This window comes from Coenobita brevimanus, chromosome 108, assembly GCF_032717465.1.
Source record: "Coenobita brevimanus isolate Jiangsu-jjx chromosome 108, ASM3271746v2, whole genome shotgun sequence".
Taxonomy (NCBI): domain Eukaryota; kingdom Metazoa; phylum Arthropoda; class Malacostraca; order Decapoda; family Coenobitidae; genus Coenobita; species Coenobita brevimanus.
The window spans coordinates 5,120,489-5,142,644 of NC_137061.1; the positions used below are offsets into that span (position 1 = coordinate 5,120,489).

General features: G+C 43.7%; 1 protein-coding gene across 1 annotated transcript in view; it reads right to left on the reverse strand.

Moving 5' to 3' along the window:
- Window positions 1-22,156, reverse strand: part of LOC145416872 (angiogenic factor with G patch and FHA domains 1-like) — a 136,380-nt gene that overhangs the window by 100,618 nt on the left and 13,606 nt on the right. The window contains exon 2 of the mRNA XM_080285739.1: window positions 14,887-15,024. Coding sequence (XP_080141865.1) covers window positions 14,887-14,928 — 42 coding nt within the window. The 5' untranslated portion in view covers window positions 14,929-15,024. The remainder of the gene's footprint in view (window positions 1-14,886; window positions 15,025-22,156) is intronic.

A 22,156-nucleotide genomic window follows, 5' to 3' on the forward strand; every position in this document is an offset into this window, starting at 1 on the left:
TGTAGGAAAGGTGTATGGTAGAGTGTTAATTATGTGAGTTAGAGAGGGTACAGAGGGAGTGATTGGTGATGAGCAGTGTGGTTTTAGGAGAGGGAGGGGATGCGTTGATCAGGTGTTTGCTGTGAGACAAGTGTGTGAAAAGTATTTAGCGAAAGGCAAGGATGTGTTTTGGGCATTTATGGATTTAGAGAAAGCGTATGATAGAATTGATAGGGAGGCTTTGTGGACTGTTTTAAGATTGTATGGACTTGACGGTAGGTTACTAAAAGGGGTGAAAAGTTTTTATGTAAATAGTAGAGCGTGTGTAAGAGTGGGAAATGCTGTGAGTGATTGGTTTCCTGTGAGAGTGGGGCAGCGACAGGGATGTGTGATGTCACCTTGGTTGTTTAATATTTACATGGATGGTGTTGTAAGGGAGGTGAATGCAAGAGTTTTAGGTGGTCTGATTCTGGTAAATGTTGATGGTGGAGAGTGGAATCTGAAGCAGCTGCTGTTTGCAGATGATACTGCACTGGTGACTGATTCAGAGGAGAGATTGAGAATGTTGGTAGAGGAGTTTGGAAGGGTGTGTGAAAGGAGGAAATTGAAAGTAAATGAGAATAAGAGTAAAGTGATGAAGTGTACGAGGTTGATAGATGGTAGGGGGATGAATATAGTTTTGAATGGTGAGTTGCTTGAGGAGGTAGATTGTTTTAAATATCTAGGGTCACATGTTGCTGTGGATGGAAGAATAGATGCAGAAGTGAAGTTTAGAATAAATGAAGTAGGAAAGGTGCTGGGAGGAATGAAAAAAGTGTTTAAATGTCGTTCGCTTAGAATGGATGTAAAGAGAAGGCTGTATGAGGGTGTTGTGGTACCGACTGCATTATATGGGGCTGAAACATGGAATATGGGTGTAGCAGAGAGGAAAAGTTTGAATGTAATGGAGATGAGGTGTCTGAGGAGTATGTGTGGAGTGACGCGTATGGATCGGGTGCGAAATGATGAAGTGCGAAGGAGAACTGGAGTTGTTCGGGAGATGGCTGGTAGAGTTGAGCAGAGGGTGTTGCGATGGTTTGGGCATATGGAGAGAATGGATAATGAGCGATTGGTGAAAAAGATAACTAGATCTGATGTGAGAGGTGTAAGGCTGAGAGGAAGACCACGAATAGGATGGATGGACAGTGTGAAGAGAGCGCTGGATGCGAGAGGGATGTCTGTTGAGCAAGGAAGAGTGGCTGTGCGTGACAGAAATAAATGGAGAGAAATTGTGAATGAATAAGTGATGACGCAGCCCTGAGGGGATATTCTCCCGCATTTGTTCTGATCAGCTAGTCAGGTCAGGTGCGAGTAAGGGGATGGGTCTGTTATGATGTTGCAGGGGTAAACCAGTTCTGCTGTCGGGCCCTGCTGCGGATGTCACTGATTGCATTGCCCAGTTGACCCTTGTGCGGTGTGGTGCGGTGAGGATCTGTCCGTTCTCCCCTTTGGGGCTAAGATGCGAATGAATGTGTTTGAATGGATGAGTAAATGGGGAGTGTGTCGTCCTGTCTCGGCTACCTCCCTTTCCCTGGGGGAAGCAGCCTAGGTATATATATATATATACAGTATATACTGTATATACCCAGGTTTAACGACGCAATTGGTTAGGTAAAAACCCATCGTTAGGCGGGGTATTGTATATTAGGGTAGTTTTAACATGTATAATAATGGGATGTGTTTCTCAGCCTTGGGTTTCCCCCCAAACCAAGTCCAAAACCCAGCCAAATGAGCCCCCAAACAAGTTTAAAGCAAATCTAAATGGCCTAATAGCTTTAAAAGAAGCTAACCTAAGCCTAACACCTGTAAATAACTAACTAAAACCAACAAATATAATCTGAAAATCATCAAAAATAAGTCTGCAAAAAATCAAGCTTAGTAAACTGTACCCCAAAATGACAATGTTCACCCCACCTATGGCTAAAACACATTAAGCCAAAAAAACAGTTTATATAACAACCTAAACACACAATTTTAGTCTAAAATATCATCAAAATCGGTAAAAGAAAATCAAAACCCATCGTTAAACCAGGGTTCAGCCATCATTAGGCGAGGTACGGTGGTATTTCTACACCCATCGTTAACCCCTAAAGCCCTAATCGCATCAAGTGATGCGATTTGAGTTTTATGCCAAAATGCCTAATAGCATCAATTAGGCAGGGCCTGAAAAAACTGCGGAGCTCTTGCTCCACCTCGATTATGATGTACATGGCTTCAGGCCAATGAGAACTCATCCCTGATGTGGCATGAGAGGGGATCAGACCAACCTGGCCGGTGAGGGGGCGCCCCTCCCCTCTCGGCCGCCTCCATCTCACTCTCTACTCCACTCCCTCACTCCCTCCTTGTCCCCCATCACTTTCCCACCCCTCCACACACCTCCATCTCTCCTCCCACCACCACCTGCATCCCTTCCCACCCTCTCTTGCCCCTCCTCCCTTCCTGCTAGCCTCATCCCTCCTCCAAACCCCACCCTATCCCTCCCTCCTTGTCCCTCACTACCCTTCCAACCCCCTACAGACCCCTGAATGTTATCAGGCCTTACGCACCTGTTTCATATTATTTCTACTTCTTCCCAAATTTACATATAATTACACCACACTCTGTTCATTTCTCACGTTGTACCTACCAGTTTCCGTACGTACGTAGTTGGAGAATGCTATATGTTGTACTACATGTGATGCACCGCTTCCCCCCCCCCCCTACCTGCTCAGATTTGTACCTCTGATTAGCCTTCATCTCTGAGCAAATGCTTACTCTGCGTAAACATAACCGCCAGCCCTTTGTGGTCAACTTATCTGCCTGTTTGTTAGTTAGTTAGTTAGGGAGTCACTGCACATAACAAATAACTCATGATTCAGTGAATTACATACTTTTTGCACTAATTGATTTCAACCCAATAGTTTGAGGCTGCTTAAAGTTATTACTTTCATTCCAAATTTTGTATATGTTTGTTTTCTCCTCAATGCTGCATTACGAATGCACACCGCTACGCGTGACAATGTTGGTCAGCATTTTTTTTTTGCATTTCCATCACAATGAACACACTTATGTGCATGTATGTTTCATGATTGACTACTGATTATTTATTTTTATGAATTCCTTTGTATTCTATCCATGTGTTCCTGTTATCTGGCGTGTCAGCCAGGGTCAGCCCAGGCTATCACGACTGTGATTAGCACTGGCAAGGTGCGAACGTTTCCCACCACACATCCAGATGTTGTTACTTTCAATGCACTTGAAAGGCAATGCATTGCATATGTTTTCCTTATTTCTGTTATAATTGGCCACCAGATTGTATGAGGCTCTGTACTTTTCATTACTTTCATCCGAAATACTGTGTACGTCTCTTTTCTCCTCAACGTTGCATTACAAACACACCTACAAACACACCTGTTTTCATAGCTGGTGCGATAAATTCCACTGAAGTGGAGAGTTTCCGCGAGAGAATTTGGTTATTGCCGAAACTGTAATGACAAGTGTGATGAGGTGTAATGATAATGTGATAACTGTAATGGTGAGTGTGATAAATGTGTAATGATAAGTTGGGACAGTAAAGTGAGAAATCGGAAACAGATTATTGTTTTTTCTTCTTTCCTTCCTTCCTTATGCATCTATAGCATTATTCAACTTTATATAAACATTTATATGTGTCTGTGTTAGTTTTGGAATGATTATGAGGCCTTGTAGGGCTACTCTACACACCTGTTTTATCTCCCCACACCTATATACACACCTGTTTTTATGGCTGGTATGACAAAATCCCATTGAAATGGATGGTTTCCACAAGAGAATTTGGTTGTTGCCGAAATTTTTCTCCCCAAGTACCACCAAGGCCTTGAAGGCCTACTCCCCACACTAGTTATTTCCCACACCTACATACACACCTGTTTTCATGGTAGATGTTACAGAACACACTGAAGTGTTCTCTTTTCATGCGAAAAGCTGGTTATTTCCAACCCCCGTACCTATAGGCCTACTCTCCACAGCCTACTTTATCTCCCCACAGCTTAGTAATGTCCCCACACCTACATACACCTGTTTTCATGGTTGGTGTCACAAAACAATTTGAAATTACCTGTTCCAATAAGAAAAATGTGTAGTTATCAAAACTTTCATGTTTTCAATTGTTTTTGAGAAGTAACTATCATAAACTTTTTTTAACTTTGACACGCGATTGTGCGGTAACTATTAGGCCTACGGGGGTACGGATTGCATTGTCAGGTGTGTAAATTCTTCCTCCTTGGCCAGAACACAATCGATTTACCCTTGGTGAAAGTTGCCAAAACACCCTCGAATTGCAGTTGTGGGAGGCACCCTGTGGTCTTTAGGGGTTAATCTGGGGTATCGCATCTAGAGGTATACCTGTATAGATATATATATATATATATATAGCTTCGACCATGGTCACCTAATGGCGGCTCTCCATGCTGCTCGATCTCTGGCAGCTTCCCTGTTTAGTCCCTTAACCCCGAAGTCACACTCAATGACTTCATGCCAGGTCTTTTTCCGTCTACCTCTCACTACCCTACCCCCAGCATTAACATTTCTCATGTTCTGCACCCAATTATTATCCTCCAACCTATTCACATGCCCAAACCATCTCAATTTACCTCTCCTCATCACAACACCAATACATTCCAGTCCCTTCCTACCTCCCAACTCTTCCATCGTAAACCTAGCCCCCCAGGCACTGTACTCAAGGACACACTGGACATCCACCTAATCACTGCCATTTCTGTACATTTGAGCCTGCAAATATCGTCCTCCTTTACTGCCCAGGTCTCACTACCATACAGCATTACACTCCTAACACATGCCGCATACAAAGATCCCTTAGCAGAGAGGGAGAGTCCTCTCAATGTCAGAAGAGGCAACAGCTCCCTGAACTTCTTCCAACCATTCCTCACTCTAGCCACAGAGCTATCTCGTGCCCCACCTCCAGGACATAACATTCTCCCAAATAACAAAACTTTTTCACACACTCAAGAGACTCTACCAGTAAGTTCAATCCTTTCACACTTGGCAATATCCACATGCTCTCCCTGACACACACCACACATGAAATCAGCATTATCTCACAGTCTACTTCTAATACCACTACATCTCTTATGCACCCACTCATCACAAACACTGCACAAGATGGAATTACTTCCCACACCCTTGTGACAAATCGCACATGGCCACTCTCCCTCTTCTTTGACAGCCTTAGATACCATCACTTTTGTTTTATCTGCATTTACCCTTAAGCCCTTGTGCCCCATACCATCTCTCCACTTCCTAAATCTTTCCTCAACTTCCCTTTCATTCTCTGCAACCAACATCAAATAATCAGCATACAACATCTCCCACGGGAGTCCATTTCTGATGTCACATGAGAGGGCTTCAAGTACCATGATAAACAACAAGGGGCTCAAGACTGACCCCTGATGCACACCAACATTCAAGGAAAACTCATCACTCAAATCTCCATTTACCCTTACCTGGATGTGAGCACCCAGTTACATGGCCATAACCACCCTAACCAGCCACTCCTCCAAGCCATGCTTTCTCATTGCCCACCTCACCACCTCTCTAGGGACTCTGTCAATGGCCTTCTCCAAATCAATAAAAACAAAGTACAGTTCCCATTTCTTTCCTATATATTTTTCCTGAAGCTGTCAAACAATGAATGAAGCATTAGTGGTCCCTTTGCCTGGGATAAACCCAAACTGCATCTCATCAATATTCACTCTCTCTCTAATCATATCTCCTAGAACTCTGTCCACTACCTTCATTATCTGGTCTAAAAGCTTTTTGCCTCTATAATTTCCATTTTCCAGGGCATCACCCTATCCCTTGTACACATTTACAATTACACTCTTCAGCCAATCATCTGGGACAACACACTCATATATAATCGTACTTATCAGGTCAGTGACTAACCTCACTCCTATATCTCCTGAGGCTTCCAACATTTCAGCAGTCAACTCAGAAACACCTGCTGCCTTCCCCACCTGCATCCTGCCTATTGCCCCACTCACAGCAGCAGCGTCAATCAGAGGCCAAGGGCCAAACACTGGATCTGCTGGCTTCAGAACTTCCCTGTTCCAGTCAAGTGTCTCATTCAACAATTGGCTGTAATGCTCTCTCCATGCATCTTGAATATCCCCACTGTTCATCACAACCCCTCCTTCATCATTCTTCACACACTGCTCATCTATAATATCCCTTTTCTCCCTTATCATCTGATTTGCCACCTTAAAAATCATATTCTTCCCTTCCACACAATTGAGGTTATCAAGTAAAAGTCTCAGTGACTCAGACTTCGCCCAATAAATTTCATTACTAACCCTATGCTTGGCAGTCAACTATTCCTCTTTGTTACCACCCTTCTTCCATTCCTAGAAAAGCCTTTTTTTCTCCTTAACTGCAGCTTCTACACCCTCATCCCACCACCAAGTCACTTTATGTCTTGGTGGGCCTCTTGTCCATCCACATACTGAATCAGTAATTCTCAAAATGTTCGTCTTGAGGGCTCTGTACTGTTCATTAACACTTCCGTCCGCATCTTCCTGTTCAGTCACCATTTTCCTCATCTCGCTATGGAAGGCATCCCTTACTGCTTGGTTTTTCAACTTCCATATTATCCTCCTACGGTAATATGTCCTCTTTTTCACCACTCACTCCTTAAACACCATGTCTTATATCAACAATCTGCATTGCTGCACACACTCCTCACTCCCTATAACTTTAACATCCCTCACTAACTTCCTATCAGCCCTCCTGACTAGGAAATAGTCTATCTGGCTGCTATTTCCCAAAACTAGTATGTAATCAACCTACTCTCTCTTTTCCTAAAATGTGTGTTGCACACAATCACGCTCATTACCTCTCAAAACTCGAGTATCCTTTCCCTTTCATTTCTTGTACAATATGCACAACCCCAATGTACTCCTTCATATCCATGAGCTGCTTCACTACATGACCATTTAAATCCCTCCCAAATACTTCAATCTCATCATCCTCCATACCGCTTACTACACGTATTAAGTCATCCCAAATGTATCCTTCTCTGCCTCATCCACGCCTGCTTATGGAGCATATGCTGATACAACTGCAAACACCATCCCACTGAACAAAATTTTCACTGCTATTATCCTGTCACTTACTCTCATAACATTCATGACATGCTCCAACTATTTCTCCCTAATCAACACCCCTGCATCCCCATGTCCATCTATCCAACCCTGCCAAAACAACTTGTAGCAACAATCCCTCCCAGCAATCTTTCTAGCTGATCCACCCCTACACTGGACTTCTTACACACATCCCACATCCATCCACCTCCTACTCATTACCTCAACCACTTCCACTGCTCTACCCCTCAAACTTCCCACATTTCACGAAGAAACTCAGATCCCCCTGGGTGATTTAATGTCCTCAGGCTTGCTTTGAATTACATTCTTTAGCTTGGTCATAACCAGTAAAATAAGATGGGGAGAGATATGCCTCAGGCCCCACCCAATGCACAGTTCCAGGCCCAGGGAATGGATATGAAATATTCATTGATAAATCATGTGTTTACATTCAGGCTGTTCAAGGAAAAATGCTTTGAAAATAAAAAGGAATTTCTTATAAATGTTAGAAAATAAGAAAGAGAAAATAAAGGAGCTCAGTAACCACAACAGTGACTAAAATGACATAAAGAGGGACCGTTGAAAAGGCTATTCTGATCGTATCATCGATCGATAAATCATGTGTTTACATTCGAGCTGTTCAAGGGAAAACGGTTTGAAAATACAAAGGAATTTCCAAATACAGTAAAAGTCCAATTCTTCGGCATCCAATTCCCCGGCAAATCTGATATTTCGGCAGTTTTGAGAAATAGTCCCATTTACGAAAATCTCTGATCATTCGGCAGATTTTCCGATTTTTTTCGTCAGTCTTGAAATTCTCCATGAGTCCTTAGAGCCTGTTGCAGGACCTTCTACTGCTGGGGACTTCTTCCAGCAGTAGCAGAGTCCAATCAACCCCTTCTATTGTACATACGTAATTAAGGAACCTACTATAAGTTTAGGTAAGTGCATGTGAACTTGTAGGCCTACTGTACCATTACATTTATATACAGTATGTTCACTAATTTCTTTATTTTTCATATTCATGTATAGCACTGTATTCATTACAGTATTGTACAGTATCAAACAGTATACAGTACTCTCTCCAAGCACATTTGTAATGATATGAGTAGTGATGATAGTGTTCACCGAAACATATAAGGTACTGAGTGGGTAGGGTTTTTGATAATTCGGCAATTTTGATTTTTCGGCACTTGCCTGGTCCCATAGATGAAGAAAAATCGGACTTCTACTGTAAGTGTTGGAAAATAAGAAAGAAGAAAATAAAGGAGCTCCGCAACCAGAACAGTAACTAAAATGATATAAAGAGGAGCCGTTGAAAAGCCTATCCCGATGACATTATCCATTGCATTCCCCATCAAAACATCAACAATTCTCCGTCACAACAATTTGTACTTCGGATGATTCTGCATCATTCATACATTATTATCATGCATAAAAGATGTTTCTTTAATTGTCCTGGGACTGTCTGATGGTGGGATTGTATACAATGCTGCTGCTGCTTCTCTATCGTGTTTGAATATGAGTCGGAGATCGCATTCTCCAGTGACCTTGACTGGGTACAAGCAAGACGGGCACTGGTTTGAGACTTAGGTTATATTCTTTAACAGCTGTTAGGCCATTTACATTGACTTTAAACTTTTTGGGGGACTCATTTGAATGAGTTTAAGACTTGGTTGGTGGGGGAAACCCAAGGCTCGAAAACGCATTCCTACAGTATACCTTACATGTTAAATCTACCCCAAAATACGATACCCCACCTAGCGATGGGTTTTTATGGGTTTTTACTTAAGCAATTGCATCACTGAACCGGGGTTTGTCTGAGCAGGCACGCTGCTAGTGATGCACTATTGATACTTGATGGCAATTCCGTACTTGAATGGCTTCTCATCTGCTTGCAATGTCTTAGAAGAATTTCTGTGTATCTGGAAGTGTTTTTTTTTTTTTTTTTTTTTTTTTTTTTTTAACAAGAAAGAAGGTCCCAAAGGCCAGGAGCCTGCAAACTGTTCCTTCCAAGAAAAGAAAAAAAAATACAAAGGAGAGCCAAATTCAAGATCCGTTCATTTCGAGATGCCCGGACACACTGCATTTAAAAGATTGGAGATCATAGGAAGTAGGAAATACAGACTGAGGGAGACAGTTCCAGAGTTGACCTGTTACATAAATAAAGGACTGGGAGTAACGGGTAACTCTTGCATTAGAGTTGGACAGAAAAGGGATGAGAGTTTGTCACTAGACAGGTGCTATGTGCCCATCATAGAGGTGGAGGGATGCAAGAAGACAGTTCAGAGAAGCAGTGACCATTGAAGTAGCAAGAGAAAAGAGAAAGATGCAACAGTGCGGCGAAGAAACAGAGGCTGAAGGGAGCCAGTAAGAGGAGGAGAGTTAATGAGATGAAAAGCCTTTGACTCCACCCTATTGAGAAGAACTGTATGTGAGGAGCCTCCCCACACATGAGAGTTGTACTCTAAACAGGGGTTGAATAAAGCCCGAGTATAAAAACAACAACTGTGCAGGGGTAAAGAAGGCATGGAGTCGGCTTAGCACACCCAATCTCTTGGAAGCAGATTTTACAAGAGATGTAATATGATCTTTCCAAGTTGAGTCCCACGTGAATGAAACCCTAAGCATGTTCATGGATTGATGCAGGATTGAGATGGATATTATTAAACATTAGTGGGTACTTGTGTGGAAGATTTTGTCGAGTTGATAGGTGTAAAAACTGAGTCTTTGATGAATTACAAACAACAAGATTATTTTTGCCCCAGTCAGACATTAGGTGTGCCATAGCCTCATCCCTTGTTTGTTGAAGTAACCGCTGAGATGGACGTTGCACGAACTGAATGGAAAGGTGAAGGGTGGAATCATCAGCGTATGAGTGGATAGGGTTAGATGTACAGCTTAGAGGGTCATTGATGAATAAAAGGAAGAGAGTTGGTGATAGAACAGAGCCCAGAGGAATACCACTGTTGATAGATTTAAGAGAAGAACGATGGCTGTCTACAACAGCAGCTATAGAACAACCAGAAAGAAAACTACAGATGAAGGCAAAGACAGAAGGATAAAAACCGTAAGAGGGCAGTTTGGAAATTAAAGATTTATGCCAGACCCGATCGAAAGTCTCTGAGATGTCAAGTGCAAAGGCAAATTTTTCGCCAAAGTCCCGAAAGAAGGATGATCAGGATTCTGAAAGGATGGTAAGAAGATCGCCAGTGGAGCATCCCTGATGGAACCCATATTGACTATCAGAAAGAAGGTTGTGACAGGAAAGATACTTTAAAATTTTTCTATTAAGAAATGACTTGAAAACTTTTGAGACAAAGGATGTTAAAGCAATTGGACGACAGTTAGAGGGTTGGGAATGGTCACCCTTCTTTGGGACTGGCTGAATGAAAGCAAACTTCCAGCAAGAGGAAAGGTAAAAGTTGATAGATAAAGGCGAAAGAAATTACCTGGGCAGGGTGTAAGCACTGAAGCACAGTTTTTGAGGACAACAGGAGGGACTCCATCAGGCCAATATGCCTTGTTAGTACTGAGGCCAGTGATGGCAGAAAATACATCAGCTGAAGAAATTATAATGTCAGCCATGAGGAAGTCAGAGGGGGGAAGTGATGGAGGAACAGCACCGGAATCGTCTCAGGTGGAACTGGAGAAGAAAGTCTGAGCAAACAGATCTGCTTTATGTGTAGAAGAAATAGCTACACAGCCATCAGGGTAGAAAAGAGGAGGGAAGGATGATGAGGTAAAGTTGTTACCAAGGTTTCTGGCAAAGTGCCAAAAGTAGCGGGAAGAATTCGAGTTAGAGAGTTGAGGGCATTTAGTACGGATGAAATTATTCTTAGCACAAGGAAGAACAGCCTTAGTACAATTCCGGGCAGAAACCTGAAAAACATGTGATTCAGGGGTGGGCTGGCTCCAGTACCTTTTATAGGCCCTCTCCTTGTTGTGCACAGCATTAGAACAAGAGCAATTAAACCAAAGCTTTCTTGCATTAGTCAATGGATATGAGAAAGGAATGTATGCATCCATAACCGAGAGAATAACCTCTGTAATGAACAAGGCAAACTTAGATGGCTCCCGGCCATGGAAGCAATAATCATTCTAGGGAAAATCAAAGAAGTACTGCTTGAGGACTCCCAATCTGCAACTCCAAAGTGCCACAAATGACATTTCTTTGGAGGGTCCACAGGCCATACTGAGGCAATAGGACAAGTTAAAGTATTAAGGTTGTGATCAGAGGAGCCCAATGGGGAGGAAAGAGTAACAGTTAAGCAGAAGGATTAGTTGTAAGGAAGAGGTGAAGTATGTGGATGATCATCTTTCAATTAGGTGTTTTAAAATACGTCAAGGACACATGCAATGACCCATTATGTACAACTGGTTAGTTTTTATCCCGAAATACCTAACAAATTTTCTTGTAGACCTGTGAAACAAAAATATGAATAACAATAACATGAACAAACAGGCAAATTCTGAATGTACCAAACTTTCTTATAATGCTCTTTTTCCACATAATCAATGCTTGGCTGACCTAAACTATTGAAAAGGAACCCTCTGAATGATGTTTCAAGAATAAGTTTGCTTTTTAAGATGGTTTTTAGGTGACTGTTTTAAAAAGGTTTTCAGCAAATTCCTGGGCGATCCTTATTTTGAACCACAACCGTGGTCCATGATGTGTTAGACTGAAAAGGCTAATTCAGGAGCTACTTAATAACAGAACTACTTTATATGAAACAACTTTAAGGGTTGCTGTTGTTGATCAACCCTGTTCTGTCTGGCCAAGCATGCTCATCAAACAAAGACAAGCAAACACCCCTGCAAGTCCGTCCTGTTCAGTGAACCATTGTTCAACTGTGGCTGACAACACCTCACTACAGTGAGTGGGGAATAGTGTGCAGATTTGGTTCATTGAATTTTATTTTTTTTTTTTAATGCGAGGAAGAAGGAACCACAGGCTGAAAGGCTGAGCCTCAATGAACGTTCCTTCCAAGAAAAAACAAAAACAATACGAATGAGAGCCAAATTCAAGATCCATTCATTCATTCATTTCAAGATGCCTGGACACACTACGTTTAAAAGACTGGAGATCAAAAGATGTAGGAAATACAGACAGAAGGAGACAGTTCCTGAGTTGACCACCTGTTGCATAAATGAAGGACTGGGAATAACAGCTAACTCTTGCATTAGAAAGTTGGACAGCAAAGAGATAAGAGTTTGTCGCTAGACTGGTGCTACGCACCCATCGTAGAGGTGGAGGGATGCAAGCAGACAGTTCAGAGGAGCAGTGACCATGGAAGCAGTGATAGAAAAGAGATAAACAGGCAACAGTGCGGCAAAGAGACAGAGGTTGAAGGGAGCCAGTAAGAGGAGGAGAGTTGATGAGACGAAAAACATTTGATTCCACCCTATTGAGAAGAGCTGTATGTGGGGAGCCTCCCCACATATGAGAGTTGTACTCTAAACAGGGGCAAATACAACCTGTGTATAAAGTCAACAACTGTGCAGGAGTAAAGAAGGCACGGAGTCGGCTTAGCACACTAATCTCTTGCAAGCAGATTTTACAAGAGATGTAATATGATCTTTCCAAGATAAGTCCCATGTGAATGAAACCCTAAGCATGTTCAAGGATGATGCAGGATTGAGCTGGATATTATTAAACATTAATGGGTACTCCTGTGGAAGATTTGGATGGGTTGATAAGTGTAAAAACTGAGTCTTTGATGCATTACAAACAACAAGATTATTTTTACCCCAGTCAGAGATACAAGCCAAGTCAGACATTAGGTGTGCCATAGCCTCATCCCTTGTTTGTTGAGGTAACTGCTGAGATGGATGTTGCACGAATCGAATGGAAAGGTGAAGGGTGGAATCATCAGCATACGAGTGGATAAGATTAGATGTACAGCTTAGAAGATCATTGATAAATAAAAGGAAAAGAGTTGGTGATAGGACAGAACCCTGAGGAACACCACTATTGATAGATCTAGGAGAAGAATGATGGCAGTCTACAACAGCAACTATAGAACGACCAGAAACGAAGCTATAGATGAAGGCACAGATAGAAGAATAGAAACCATAAGAGGAAAGTTTGGAAATTAAGGATTTATGCCAGACCCGATCGAAAGCCTCTGAGATGTCAAATGCAATGGCAAAGCTTTCACCAAAGTCCTGAAAGGAGGATGACCAGGAGTCTGAAAGGTAGATGAGAAGATCGCCAGTGGAGAGCCCCTGATGGAACCCATACTGACAATCAGAAAGAGGGTTGTAATGAGAAAGATGCTTTAAAATTTTTAAATTAAGAACTGACTTGAAAACTTTTGAGACACAGGATGTTAAAGCAATTGGACAATAGTTAGAGGGTTGGGAATGGTCACCCTTCTTTGGGACTGGCTGAATGATGGCAAACTTCCAGCAAGAAGGAAAGGTACAAGTTGACAGACAAAGGCGAAAGAATTTACCTAGGCAGGGTGTAAGCACTGAAGCACAGTTTTTGAGGACAACAGGAGGGACTCCATCAGGCCCATATGCCTTGTTAGTACTGAGGCCAGTGATGGCAGAAAATACATCAGCTGAAGAAATTATAATGTCAGCCATGAGGAAGTCAGAGGGGGGAAGTGATGGAGGAACAGCACTGGAATTGTCTAAGGTGGAATTGGAGGAGAAGTCTGAGCAAACAGATCTGCTTTATCAGTGGAAGAAATAGCTACACAGCCATCAGAGTAGAAAAGAGGAGGGAAGGATGATGAAGTAAAGTTGTCAGAAAGGTTTTTGGCAAGGTGCCAAAAGGAGTGGGAAGAATTCAAGTTGGAGAGATGAGAGCATTTAGTACAGATGAAATTATTTTTAGCACAGCAAAGAACAGACTTAGAAAGATGCCGTGCAGAAACCTAAAAAAGATGTGATTCAGGGGTGGGTTGGCTCCGGTACCTTTTATAGGCCCTCTCTTTGTTGCCGACAGCGTTAGAAAAGGCGTGATTAAACCAAGGCTTTCTTGCATTAGTCAAAGGATATGAGAAAGGACTGTATGCTTCCATGCCCAAGAGAATAACCTCTGTAATGAGAATGGCACACTCAGATGGCTCCCGGCTATGGAAGCAATAATCAATCCAGGGAAAATAAAAGAAGTACTGTCTGAGGGCCTCCCAATCCGCAGCCCCAAAGTGCCACAGACGACGTTTCTATTATGGATGCCATACTTGCATCTCTCCACCCAGTTAACAGGAGCAGGCTCCACTTCACCCTGTAATCTAGTTATATGGTTAACACCCACTGTGGTAAATGGTTTCCTGGACTACAGGAAAACATCAGGCTAGACACTCAGTGTAGAACCACATGAAGTGGAAAGAAGAGTAATAAAAAGTAACGCAAAAGAAAGGAAGTATAAGTAAAAGAGGCAGTCAGACACAGAGATACAAAAAGAAAGGGGAAGGAAGAAACACGCAGCACTACATAATGTGAGTAGATGATTAGCAAATATGCTAATTGATCAGCAACTTAATATGAAAACTTTAAATGAAACAATCTTAAAAGAAAAGTGTTAGTTCAAGAGCTACTTAATCAGAAAATTTGCAATGAAAAAATTTTAAAGAGAATGTGCTAATTCATCACCAACATAATAAGAAAACTTGAAACAACATTAATAACTTAATAATGAAACAACTTCAAAATTAAACACCTTCAAAAGAAAAGTTATAAATTCAGCAACTTATAACTAGCCTTAAATGAAACAACTTTAAATCAGGATTAACTGCACCTCATATGGCGGGCTGGTTTCGTATGGTTCACTGAGACGCATTCCATTGACAAAGGTGCCAGTTCTGCTGCCCAGATCCTTGATGTAGTAGCGGTGGTCACCAGGCCCTTTTGTGTTATATCGGATCTCAGCGTGGATCTGTTGTAAGGGCAGAATGTGTTGAAGCTGAGGAAAACATTGATTGGTTCATTGTAATGGTGTTTTTATTATTCCATACCTCAGTGTTGTTCCTATTGATGTGGCCCATGGCTCATATGGACATGAATCCAGTGGACTGGAGGCAATAATCCTCCGTTCAAGGGACAGGCAGGGAGGTAAGGGTCTTCTGTATAACTGGTGTCACTGCGTGAAGGTGTCCCTCTCTACTATAAATCTCAGTATGGATCTCATTTCATTTTGTTTCATTTATAAAGGCTTCAACATGTTTGCATGTATTGGCCTTGATCACCTAATGGCAGTTCTCTATGCTGCTCGATCTCTGGCAGCCTCCCTATTCAGTCCCTTAACCCTGACATCACACTCTACGACCTCACCCCAGGTCTTTTTCAGTCTGCCTCTTGCAACTCCAACCCCAGTGTTAGCACTTCTCACTTTCTGCACCCAACTGTCATCCCTCATCCTCGCCACATGCCCAAACTATCTCAGTCTACCTCTCCTCATAACAACACCAATACACTCCCGCCTCATCCTTCCTCTTAACTATCTATCTATCTATCTATCTATAGCCCGACGCCCTAATCCCACAAAGGGTGGCCACAGACAAAATGTCTCCAAGTCACTCTGTCACCCACCATTTGACTCCCCTCCCCCCAACTCACCCCCCCCTCCCTCATATACCTCTCAACTCCATCCCTCCACCTCATCCTCGGTCTACCCCTCCCTCTCCCTCCCTCCACCTCACCTACATACACCCTCTTAGTCAGTCTTTCATTCTCCATTCTCTCTACATGTCCAAACCACCTCAGTGTATTTCTCCTAATCTTTTCAACCACATCCACATCTACTCCACAACGTTCCTTCACTTCTTCATTCGTCAACCTGTCCCTCCACGTCACTCCACATGCTCCTCTCAAGTAACTCATTTCCACTGCTCTCACTCTTGACTTGTTCCCCTCTTGCAAGGTCCACGCCTCGCTTCCATACGTCAGGGTAGGGATCACAATACCATCATGCAGTGACTTCTTAACTTCCATACTCACCTCCCTATTTCTCATCACTGCTTTCAGTGTACCAACAACCTTTCTTCCCTGCTGTACCCTTTCACGTACTTCATCCCCCAAAGTTCCATCCTTACTCATCACACTACCCAAGTACTTGAATGCACTCACATTCTCCATATCCTCACCATCCAACCTCACTGCACACTCTGTGACTTCATTCCTCTCAAACACCATAACTTTACTTTTGTTTACATTAACTTTCAGCTTCCTCCTCCTACACACTGTCCCAAATTCATTCACCAAACCTTGCAACTCCCATTCATCTTCACTCAACAGTACTGTATCATCAGCAAACAGCAACACCGGAAGCTTCCAAATCTCACCCTCATTCATTAGGGCCACCCCCACATCCACTGCCCTACCTTGCACCTCCTTTACAACCCCATCCATATATATATTAAACAGCCATGGAGACATCACACACCCCTGTTTCAGTCCCACATTGAGATCAAAGAACTCACTCAGCTCACCATCCACTCGCACCGTAGCCCTAGCTCCCACGTACATACTCTTCACAGCACTCAACAATTTCCCCTCCACTCCATATATTCTTAATACCTTCCACATACCTTGCCTATCTATTCTGTCATAAGCTTTCTCCAAGTCCATGAAGGCAGCATACACTTTCCTTCCTTTCTCTAGATACTTCTCCACTAAACATCTTAGAACAAATATCTGATCTACACACCCTTTTCCCTTCCTAAATCCCCCTTGTTCTTCTCCAACCAGCTCCTCTGTCATATGCCTAACCCTATCAATGAGTATTCTACCATATATTTTACCAGTCACACTAAGAAGGCAAATACCCCTATGGTTACCACATACTTCTTTCTCCCCTTTTCCTTTGTACAGAGGAACAATTATACCTGATTTCCAGTCCTCTGGAACCCTTCCCTCTTCCCAAGCCAATCTACACAACTTCCATATCCACTCCACAACAATCTCACCCCCATACCTAAGCATTTCACCACACACTCCATCAATTCCTGGGGCCTTTCCCAGCTTAATCTTCTTCATCGCTTCCACTACTTCCGACCTACTGATCTCTTCCTCCCTCCTCTCATCTCTTCTTCTCTCCTCTTAACTCTTCCATAAAAAACCTAGCTCCCCCAGGCCTCACATTCAGGGACGCATTGCATATCCACCTAATCACTGTAATTTCTGTACGTTTGAGTCTGCAAATATCCTCTTCCTTTGCTACCCAGGTCTCACTGCCATACAGCATTACACTCCTAACACATGCTGCATACTAGGATCCCAAAGCAAGGAGGGAAAGTCCTCTCAATGTCAGGAGAGCCATCAGCTCCCTGAACTTCTTCCAACAACTCCTCACTCTAGCCACTAAGCTAGATCCAGCCTCACCTCCAGCACATAACATGTCTCCAAGTATCAAAACTCTTCCACACTATCAAGAGACTCACCAGCAAGATCAATCCTTTTATGCCTGACAATCTCCACATGCTCTCCCCAACACACATCACACATGAAATCAGCATTATCTCACAGTCTAGGTCTAATACCACTAAAAATATCATGCACCCACTTATCACAAACACTGCACAAGATGGAATTACTTCCCATATCCTTGTGGCAAAATGCACATGGCCATCTCCCTTTTCTTTGACAGTACTGCCACCATACCCAAGATACCACCACCTTGTTTTCTCTGCATTTACTCTCACCTCCTTATGCCCCATACAATCTCCCCACTTCCTAAATCTTTCCTCCGCCTCCCTTTCATTCTCTCCAATCAACACCAAATCATCAGCATACATCTCCCACCAGAGCCCATTACTGAAACCATGTGAGAGGGCTTCAAGCACCATGATAAACACGGGGAGGACCTGGAGCAGTGGTCTTCATCGTGGGTTCACTCCCAAGAGACTGTCGAAGCGGAGGAAGACGAGGACGGCATGGGGGCCAAACCACCACATACCCCCCTGGCTCCTCACTGGGCCCAAGAGCCTGGGAGTGGCTTCAGTTGCACAGGCAGGTAACACACCTCCCAACACAACACACACAACAACGCTGTTTTTTCCACACCGAGAAACAACTCTCCAGTGGTCATTTTTTCAAGACTTCTAGCTGGTGACATTAAGAGCAATCCAGGAACCATCAACAAATACTTATGTCCAATATGCTCAAAACACATCACTTCGAGTCGACTGACAAAGGGTTCAGTTCCGTGCAATTCCCGCAAGAACAGGGCCCATTTCACCTGCACAACACTTGCATCCAAAGAACTTTACACAAACACCTAGACCTGCTCCTTATGCTCCTTCCCCCCACCCTCTAACCCCACCACCAGCTCCTCTCTTACTTCCTCCACACCTCCTCAGCCTAACCCATCAATCCTTCTCACACCATCCAGTCCCCTAACCCCTCCCACTCCACCCCAATCTAATCCACCCCAACCCTTACTCCTTCCCCTCCACCCACATCCCCACCTCCCCCCCCGATGATGCAGCACCCAACACACATTGTACACACAACATTAACATTCTTGAAATAAACACAGATGACATAAACACCAAAAAACAAGAATTCACATAATTCATCACACAACAAAACGAACACAATGCCATCTTACAGGAAACAAAATTACGCGGAACACAAAAAACACCAACATATCATAATTTACCATCATCAGACAAGACCGGGCCGATGGCGGTGGCGGTGGACTCATCACCCTGGTACACCAATCCATCAACTTTTCAGATAGTAGTGCAAACACAAAATCACTTCTCCCCCCACATAACACCATAACGGAAATCATCATCATCATCATCATCTGTAACTCCTTTCCAAACCTTGGGTAGGGTGAGCCCAAATTTGCCCAATCCAGCGGGCCACACTTCCATTCACTCACCATTCAAGCCCCCAGAATCCTGGCTCTATCAGATACGCCCAAAACACTCATCTTGTTCTGTAGCTCCACATAAACGTATCCCATAGAGTCAATCCGGACACTGTCAGTAAAAAAGGAGTGCCAAATCCCTGATCAAAAGTTTCTCTTCACAACATTCATCCAGCCAGCTTGATCTTGTCAGTCCCCTAGCCTCACTGACTTCCAAGCCTCTCTTCCTCACACACTCATTCACCACATCCCTCCATGTTCCCCTTGGCCTACCTTGCCTCCTCCCTCCTTCAAATTCACTCAGATATACCTTTTTCACCACTCTGTTGATATCCATTCTCTCCACATGACATACCATCTCAGTACATTCTCTTCGATTCTGGTGTCCACCGACTTCCTCACTCCACATCTTTCATGAATCACATTATTTCGTATCCTATCCACTCTCTATACTTCACAAACATTCCTCAGCAGTCCCATCTCCACTGCTCTTACTCCTGACTTTTCATTTTCATGCCACACCATAGTCTCATGTCCATATGTTAAAGTAGGCACTACCACTCCTTCATGCAAGCCTCATGCAGCTACAACACTCAAGCCTCTGCTTCTTATCAAGGCCTTCATTGCACCAGCTACTTTCCTTCTTCATGTCACTCTACTTTCTACTACTTTTGCATATTTTCCTCTTTTTTGTATCACTGTACCCAAGTATTTAACCCTCACTAATTCCAGCCTCTCTCCATTCACTGTAGCATCACACTAGGAGTCACCTTCTCTCTCAATAACCTTCACTTTACTGTTTCTACATTTACTCTCAAGGCACAACGCTCACAAACATCAACAAAACTCTGCAATAGTCTACCAAGTTCTTGTCCAGTACAGTACCCTCACGTCCAACACTTGTTTGTCCAGCACAATTCGCGTCCAGCACGGACAGCAAAAAATTGGTACAATTTAATACGATTTAATTACTGTAACACGGATGCGTTAGCATAACACGGACAGATCTCCGAGAAGTGGGCGAAATTCGCAGAGTTCGCCTCTACCATGATCACCCCTGGTCCAACACGGTCATGCTGAACGTTCCCGTGATGCTGACAGCCAATCAAAACTTCCAATCACGTAGCCTCCCCCGCCCGCTAACGTGACGTGATCATGATGTCGCCCAATTAAAAACACTTCTGCTCTTACATGATGTTTTGTTTAAATTTCTCCCGCCACAGCGTCACTCAGTAGCATAATTCGCATTGGACAGTGCTTTTTTCTCGCTGCATTTTCTGTCCTTGCTACTGCATTTTACCCTGCTCATGATGCCTAGGAAGCCTTCTGAGAACCCCAAGAAGCAGCAGCACCTCTCTCAGGCCACCAAGCTAGAAATCATCGAGAGGAAGAAGAAAGGGGAGAGGATTGTGGACATTGCCAAGGTCTACGACGTGAATGAAGCCAGCGTGAGGACCATAATGAAAAACCAAGACAAGATCCTGGCGGCGGTGAAGGCTTACAGAGGCGAGGCCTACTGACCCACCAATCATCATAATGGAGCGGTACCTCAGTATGTACGTATGGAGGAAGGAGGCAGAGGGTGTTCCTGTAGATTCTTTGAACATCAGGGAGATGGCGAAGAAGTTCTACAGTGTGGCTGCGAGGAGGACTGGGTCACAGCCTGACTCATTCCGTGCCTCTACAGAGTGGTTTGCTTTGTTTCTGAAGAGGAAGGAGATACGGCAGGCCAAGCTGCATGGAGAAACTGCTTCAGCAGACCACATTGCTGCCTCAGAATTCCCAGCTCTACTGAAGGACACCATAAAGAAGGAAGGGTACACAGCACATCGAGTGTACAATATGGACGAGACGGGACTACAATGGAAAATGATGCCTAACAACACTTACATCATGAAAACCAGCCGCCAGGGATGAGGCAGGAAGGTCGACAAGTCCAGGGTATCTCAACTCCTGACCGTCAATGCCTCCGGGTCTCATAAAATGAGATCGTTTTTGATAAGCAAGGTGGCACACCCCAGGTGCTTCTACAACCACCCTATGGCAGATCTGGGTTATCTGGCATAGAAATGACTTGGGTTGGATGACTGCAGTATTATGCATGGTATGGTTTAAGAAACACTTCATCCCCGATGCAAAATGCAAAATGAGAGCTCTGAAACTTCCTGAGAAAATCCCCCTGCTGGCTGATAACGTTCGTGGACACCCTCAGATCTTGGCAGACATAGACCCAGCAGTGAAGGTGGTTTTTAATAGCCAACACCACGTCACTTACGCAGCCTCTTGACCAGGAGGTCATAAGTAACTTCAAGATGTTACAACCAAAGACTAAGCAGACATCTTCAGAGAGCAACAGAAACTTTTTCAGAGGTGAAGCAGATGGAGGAATTGGGTGGAAGCCCCGACAGTTCACCAGCATCATCTCCCTCATCCTCTCCTGATCGTGACTCACCTGTACCAGGAACAAGCACTGCCACACCACCGCCAGCATCACCACCTCAGGAATCTCCCCACCCTGCCATGACGTTAACTACTCCAAGTAACCCTGCTGCTATGATTATTGTACAGTTTTGGAAAAAGTACAACATGAAAAATTGTACTGACAATATTGTGGCCACCTGGGACAGTGTTAACGTGGCAACAAACAACCATGCCTGGTGCAAGCTAACTCCGTACTTCACCACTTCTCACCAACAAGATTCACTTCAGTGCCCTGAGAACAGCAGGCAGGCAACCTTGGCAGAACTTCAGAGGGTCCCAGGCTGTGAGGTAGTTGCAGAGGAGGACTTAACAGACCTTGTGCAATGCCGAGAGGAGACCACCTTGGATGAAGCCATTCGTCGAGTTGCTGCAATTGATGAGGCACAGGTAGAGGAGGAAGCGAGAATGGCTGCTGAAGACTCCAACGCAGCTCCAGCTCCCCCCCTGAAGATATAGGATGTTACCAAGATCCTTCATGCTGCTGAAATTCTTAAGGAGGCCATGAACAGGGTGCCTAATAAAGTCCGACGCCAGGAAGTGATATTTACCGTGGAAAACGGTGCACGTTACTATGATCTGTACAGGAGCACATCAACAAGAAGACTCAGACACTCATCACTAGCTTCTTCCAGCAAAAGGAGGAAGAGAGAGAATGCTAGGACAGGCAGAAGCAGGACCTTCCATGGATGTGGACAAGGATAGTGATTCCGAG